Consider the following 7,322-nt stretch of genomic DNA (forward strand, 5'->3'; position numbering starts at 1 on the left):
CAGCATTTGTGGGTTCGATTACGTGCTCAAAATGGCCAGAAACAAATAACTTTCTTCTGAAACTCATTAGTCTATTCTTGTTCTGAGAAATGAAGGCTATTCCATGCAAGAAATTTCCAAGAAACTGAAGATCTCGTACAACGATGTGTACTACTCCCTTCACAGAACAGCGCAAACTGTCTCTAACCAGAATAGAAAGAGGAGTGGGAGGCCCCGGTGCACAACTGAGCAAGAGGACAAGTACATTAGAGTGTCTAGTTTGAGAAACAGACTTCTCACAAGTCCTAAACTGTCAGCTTCATTAAATATTACCAGGAAAACACCAGTCTCAACGTCAACAGTGAAGAGGCGACTCTGGGATGCTGGCCTTCTAGGCAGAGTTCCTCTCTCCAGTGTCTGTGTTCTTTTGCCAATCTTAGTCTTTTATTTTTATTGGCCATTCTGAGATATGGCTTTTTCTTTGCAACTCTGCCTAGAAGGCCAGCATCCCAGAGTCGCCTCTTCACTGTTGACTCTGGGATGCTGGCTTTCTAGCCAGAGTTGCAAGAGGCTGGTGTTTTCCTGGTAATATTTAATGAAGCTGAGAGGAAGAGCGAGCAGGAGGGTGGGGGTTCAGATGTGATACCAGACATTATCCTGTTGGTGTGGTGGAGGGAGACAGAGAGAGGGGGGGTTCAGATACCAGACATTATCCTGTTGGTGTGGTGGAGGGAGACAGAGAGAGAGGGGGGTTCAGATACCAGACATTATCCTGTTGGTGTGGTGGAGGGAGACAGAGAGAGGGGGGGTTCAGATACCAGACATTATCCTGTTGGTGTGGTGGAGGGAGACAGAGAGAGGGGGGGTTCACCAGACATTATCCTGTTGGTGTGGTGGAGGGAGACAGAGAGAGAGGGGGGTTCAGATACCAGACATTATCCTGTTGGTGTGGTGGAGGGAGACAGAGAGAGGGGGGGTTCACCAGACATTATCCTGTTGGTGTGGTGATGGAGGGAGACAGAAGAGAGAGGGGGGTTCAGATACCAGACATTATCCTGTTGGTGTGGTGATGGAGGGAGACAGAGAGAGGGGGGGTTCAGATACCTGACATTATCCTGTTGGTGTGGTGAAGGGAGACAGAGAGAGAGGGGGGGGGGTTCAGATACCAGACATTATCCTGTTGGTGTGGTGGAGGAGGGAGACAGAGAGAGGGGGGGTTCAGATACCAGACATTATCCTGTTGGTGTGGTGAAGGGAGACAGAGAGAGAGGGGGGGGGGGGGTTCAGATACCAGACATTATCCTGTTGGTGTGGTGGAGGGAGACAGAGAGAGGGGGGTTCAGATACCAGACATTATCCTGTTGGTGTGGTGGAGGGAGACAGAGAGAGAGGGGGTTTCAGATACCAGACATTATCCTGTTGGTGTGGTGGAGGGAGACAGAGAGAGAGGGGGGTTCAGATACCAGACATTATCCTGTTGGTGTGGTGGAGGAGGGAGACAGAGAGGGGGGGGTTCAGATACCAGACATTATCCTGTTGGTGTGGTGGAGGGAGACAGAGAGAGGGGGGGGGTTCAGATACCAGACATTATCCTGTTGGTGTGGTGGAGGAGGGAGACAGAGAGAGGGGGGTTCAGATACCAGACATTATCCTGTTGGTGTGGTGGAGGGAGACAGAGAGAGAGGGGGGTTCAGATACTAGACATTATCCTGTTGGTGTGGTGGTGGAGGGAGACAGAGAGAGGGGGGGTTCAGATACCAGACATTATCTTGTTGGTGTGGTAAAGGAGGGAGACAGAGAGTGGGGGGTCCAGATACCAGACATTATCCTGTTGGTGTGGTGGAGGGAGACAGAGAGAGGGGGGTTCAGATACTAGACATTATCCTGTTGGTGTGGTGGAGGAGGGAGACAGAGAGAGGGGGGTTCAGATACCAGACATTATCCTGTTGGTGTGGTGGAGGGAGACAGAGAGAGAGGGGGGTTCAGATACTAGACATTATCCTGTTGGTGTGGTGGAGGAGGGAGACAGAGAGAGGGGGGTTCAGATACCAGACATTATCCTGTTGGTGTGGTGGAGGGAGACAGAGAGAGAGGGGGGTTCAGATACTAGACATTATCCTGTTGGTGTGGTGGTGGAGGGAGACAGAGAGAGGGGGGGTTCAGATACCAGACATTATCCTGTTGGTGTGGTGGTGGAGGGAGACAGAGAGAGGGGGGGTTCAGATACCAGACATTATCTTGTTGGTGTGGTAAAGGAGGGAGACAGAGAGAGGGGGGTCCAGATACCAGACATTATCCTGTTGGTGTGGTGGAGGGAGACAGAGAGAGAGGGGGGTTCAGATACTAGACATTATCCTGTTGGTGTGGTGGTGGAGGGAGACAGAGAGAGGGGGGGTTCAGATACCAGACATTATCTTGTTGGTGTGGTAAAGGAGGGAGACAGAGAGAGGGGGGTTCAGATACCAGACATTATCTTGTTGGTGTGGTGAAGGAGGGAGACAGAGAGAGGGGGGTTCAGATACCAGACATTATCCTGTTGGTGTGGTGGAGGGAGACAGAGAGAGAGGGGGGTTCAGATACCAGACATTATCCTGTTGGTGTGGTGAAGGAGGGAGACAGAAGAGAGAGGGGGGTTCAGATACCAGACATTATCCTGTTGGTGTGGTGGAGGGAGACAGAGAGAGGGGGGTTCAGATACCAGACATTATCCTGTTGGTGTGGTGGAGGGAGACAGAGAGAGAGGGGGGTTCAGATACCAGACATTATCCTGTTGGTGTGGTGAAGGAGGGAGACAGAAGAGAGAGGGGGGTTCAGATACCAGACATTATCCTGTTGGTGTGGTGAAGGAGGGAGACAGAGAGAGGGGGGTTCAGATACCAGACATTATCCTGTTGGTGTGGTAAAGGAGGGAGACAGAGAGAGGGGGGTTCAGATACCAGACATTATCCTGTTGGTGTGGTGGTGGAGGGAGACAGAGAGAGGGGGGGTTCAGATACCAGACATTATCCTGTTGGTGTGGTGGAGGGAGACAGAGAGAGAGGGGGGTTCAGATACCAGACATTATCCTGTTGGTGTGGTAAAGGAGGGAGACAGAGAGAGGGGGGTTCAGATGTGATACCAGACATTATCCTGTTGGTGTGGTGAAGGAGGGAGACAGAAGAGAGAGGGGGGTTCAGATACCAGACATTATCCTGTTGGTGTGGTGAAGGAGGGAGACAGAGAGAGGGGGGGTTCAGATACCAGACATTATCCTGTTGGTGTGGTGAAGGAGGGAGACAGAAGAGAGAGGGGGGTTCAGATACCAGACATTATCCTGTTGGTGTGGTGAAGGAGGGAGACAGAAGAGAGAGGGGGGTTCAGATACCAGACATTATCCTGTTGGTGTGGTGAAGGAGGGAGACAGAGAGAGGGGGGTTCAGATACCAGACATTATCCTGTTGGTGTGGTGAAGGAGGGAGACAGAGAGAGAGGGGGGTTCAGATACCAGACATTATCCTGTTGGTGTGGTGAAGGAGGGAGACAGAGAGAGGGGGGTTCAGATACCAGACATTATCCTGTTGGTGTGGTGAAGGAGGGAGACAGAGAGAGGGGGGTTCAGATACCAGACATTATCCTGTTGGTGTGGTAAAGGAGGGAGACAGAGGGATGGAGGGCGGTGGTTAGGTTGAAATGCCTGACATTGCTTCCAGTATTATGAGCCATGGTGAGACTGTCACTGCTTCTGGGCTGAGCTGTTCAACTGGTTTACCTCTCAGAGAATGAGAGAGAGAGAGAGAGAGAGAGAGAGAGAGAGAGAGAGAGAGAGAGAGAGAGAGAGAGAGAGAGAGAGAACGGGATGAGGGGGTTGAGAAAAGCATGGAGGTACAATAGACTTCACAGTTTACACTGGCTATCAGCTGAAGTGAAACTTTGCCACTAAAACCACCCAGTTTCCTCATACTTACACCCTCCACTACAGTGAACCTGTATGACTGAGTAAAGAGACATTCATGTGTAAATGATAGTCCCCTGAGAGTTGCATTGCGACATTCCTCCCAAGTCCCCACCTTATTCCATTTGAAAAGGCTGGGTGAATGTATGCATGGTATGTGTGTGATTGGTTCTGTAGCAATTTTTCTGTTGTACAGTGGGTTAACTGTTTTGTTCAGGGACGGGGGTGGGGTTATGTACTGTAAACTCAGAACACTAGCTGGTGTGGACACATTGTAAGGGCTAATCTATTATGTTGCTATTGACAACTGCTTTGGAGTAGATCGTAGATGTTGGACGCAGGCGTTTTGAGAAAGTGTGTGTCATCACACACACTGACGGCTCTCATCTGTGAGCCAACACCCTGCTCTGCCTACTTCTTCACCTCATGGTCCCATAGTTCACCCATTCATAGGTCAGCTGACTCTTGACAATGTTACCCAGGTCTGTCTTTCAATAGACTGTTATTAACGTAAACAGACCCTATCAAGATGAGGCATGTTTTAATGGGGCTACAACATAATTGCCTGTAGTTTGAAAGAGAAATAGAGAGGCTTATTGATGTCATAACATTACAAAGCAAATAGCAGTCCTGGTGTTTGCTTTGGGAGTGTGAAACACTTTGAAGTACAGTAGACTTGAAAGTGTGACCCAATTCTTAGGGAATAGCTACAGTCACTGTTCTCAGATGAGTTGTCTCTGTTAGAGAATAGCTACAGTCACTGTTCTCAGATGAGTTGTCTCTGTTAGAGAATAGCTAGTCACTGTTCTCAGATGTGTTGTCTCTATTAGAGAATAGCTACAGTCACTGTTCTCAGATGAGTTGTCTCTGTTAGAGAATAGCTACAGTCACTGTTCTCAGATGAGTTGTCTCTGTTAGAGAATAGCTACAGTCACTGTTCTCAGATGAGTTGTCTCTGTTAGAGAATAGCTACAGTCACTGTTCTCAGATGAGTTGTCTCTGTTAGAGAATAGCTACAGTCACTGTTCTCAGATGAGTTGTCTCTGTTAGAGAATAGCTATAGTCACTGTTCTCAGATGAGTTGTCTCTGTTAGAGAATAGCTACAGTCACTGTTCTCAGATGAGTTGTCTCTGTTAGAGAATAGCTACAGTCACTGTTCTCAGATGAGTTGTCTCTGTTAGAGAATAGCTACAGTCACTGTTCTCAGATGAGTTGTCTCTGTTAGAGAATAGCTACACTCACTGTTCTCAGATGTGTTGTCTCTGTTAGAGAATAGCTACAGTCACTGTTCTCAGATGAGTTGTCTCTGTTAGAGAATAGCTACAGTCACTGTTCTCAGATGTGTTGTCTCTGTTAGAGAATAGCTACAGTCACTGTTCTCAGATGTGTTGTCTCTGTTAGAGAATAGCTACAGTCACTGTTCTCAGATGTGTTGTCTCTGTTAGAGAATAGCTACAGTCACTGTTCTCAGATGTGTTGTCTCTGTTAGGGAGACACCCCCCACACCCCACCCTGGGTGTGGCGTAGCCTCTCTGACTGGCTGAGCTAGTCTGTGTCCACGCCCGTACCTGTTCAAACACCTGTCAGCTTGTCACAGAGAAAATACTTTCCCTCGCTCCGTTCACACACACACCTGTCAGTCTACACACCTGTCTGTCTTTACCTATACTCTCACCTGCTCTCCCTCTACCTGTGTGGGATTCTCTATCGTTTGGGAGACCGTCTGTGGATACAGTATCCAGTGAAAGTAGGTACGTTTTCACTCTAATTTCCGTCTCGGTACCACGTTTGTCCGGGTGTAGAATGTGGATTCTCTCTTCTTAACCGTCTCTTTTTAAATCAGCGTAGATCATGAATATAATTTACCCTATCTTTCGCCAGCTGTTTATGTCATGCTAACTCCTCAGACCCTGACAGACACCAGGGATGGTGGCCAGACAGTCTGTTTGTCCTCAGAACCATTAGTCGCTCTGCTCACCAGGATTGCCTGTCTGTCAGAAGAGCTGTGTTTCCATCCCGCTCTGCTCCCTTTACCGTACCTTATCATTTATCATTTAACTTGTCGGTCTGTGCTGGTGGTGTGTTTCATGTAAAAATGTGTCGTGTGTGTGTAGACTGGTGTGTATCGTGTATGATCGATACAGTCTATTTGGTCTGTCATCACCTCCAAAAGATATTCGGAAAGAGACATTTTACCACATCAGGATATTATTGTTTCTACCACTGGAAGGTCATTTGCATAAGGTCAACTTTGCCAGTCATTTGATAAGGAAAAAATCTTAACAATGTTTTATTAGAATTCCCACTTGCTTTCAGTTCCCTGAGGAGAAATGTGAGTGAGCCGTTTGTGTTCGGTTAGAGATGAAATAAAGATACTATTTGTGTTAGATCATTCTATCTAGCCACTTCAACAAATATTTAATTACAATATGTGGGATAAAGATCAAGCAGACCAGGTTTTCAATAACATCTTGAATCCTGCTTCTAAGACCTTATGTTGAGAAATTATGTTTGCTCCAATTTGTGTGCGTGTGCGTGCGTGTGTCCATCTATCTTTGGCTGACAGAGGACATGTTTGTTTGTTTGGTAGAAAGTGGTAGGACAGGCTCATCTGCGTGGCTGGAATGCCTGCTACATGTTCCTGTTCCTTAAGGGAGGGGAGGAATACTGCCGCGCTCCTTTTGACAGAGACCAAACAGTTCTAGAACAAACTAGAAGGGTAGCCCCAATGGGCCTCAAATCTGTGACCCTCTAACCTGCAACCCTGAGTGTTTCAGTCCAGCATCTACACCATTACTGTACACCAAGAGGTCCAATACTATTAGATATACACAAGGACCAAGTGGGACAGAGACTAAGGCTTGTTTCTGGACCGGACCTCTCTTACTAACCTGTGTCTGTGCTGCTGTCTGTGTTACTCAGGGAGCCAGTTAGAGGAATCACAGGAACCAGATTGGGAGCCAGTTAGAGGAATCACAGGAACCAGATCGGGAGCCAGTGGAAGAATCACAGGAACCAGATCGGGAGCCAGTTAGAGGAATCACAGGAACCAGATCGGGAGCCAGTTAGAGGAATCACAGGAACCAGATCGGGAGCCAGTGGAAGAATCACAGGAACCAGATCGGGAGCCAGTTAGAGGAATCACAGGAACCAGATTACAACCACCTACTATGTCAAAAGGTGAGTTGACTGGCTTACTGACTGAGCTGATTTCAATAGGATGAGTGTGTGATAGTGTGTTTCCTACCATTGTCAGATGTGGTAGTAGATCAACTCCATAAAAAGGGGATGAGGTGACAGATACCATGTTTATTATAACAACGTTTCATTTATTCATCCTGTGTGATCAAGAATGTATCTGACTTTGTGTTTTCTTATTCAGATAGTGTGTGTGTGTGATTGTTTTACTGT

The 7,322-nt window shown here is 47.7% G+C and overlaps 1 protein-coding gene across 1 annotated transcript in view; it reads left to right on the forward strand.

The window, feature by feature from the left end:
* The first annotated feature begins 5,480 nt into the window (after positions 1-5,480).
* The window catches only part of LOC115206760 (proteoglycan 4-like), an 11,948-nt gene continuing 10,106 nt past the window's right edge, over positions 5,481-7,322 (forward strand). Inside the window, exons 1-3 of the mRNA XM_029773963.1 lie at positions 5,481-5,658; positions 6,834-7,031; positions 7,066-7,091. Coding sequence (XP_029629823.1) covers positions 7,082-7,091 — 10 coding nt within the window. The 5' untranslated portion in view covers positions 5,481-5,658; positions 6,834-7,031; positions 7,066-7,081. The remainder of the gene's footprint in view (positions 5,659-6,833; positions 7,032-7,065; positions 7,092-7,322) is intronic.

This window comes from Salmo trutta, chromosome 13, assembly GCF_901001165.1.
Source record: "Salmo trutta chromosome 13, fSalTru1.1, whole genome shotgun sequence".
Lineage (NCBI taxonomy): Eukaryota > Metazoa > Chordata > Actinopteri > Salmoniformes > Salmonidae > Salmo > Salmo trutta.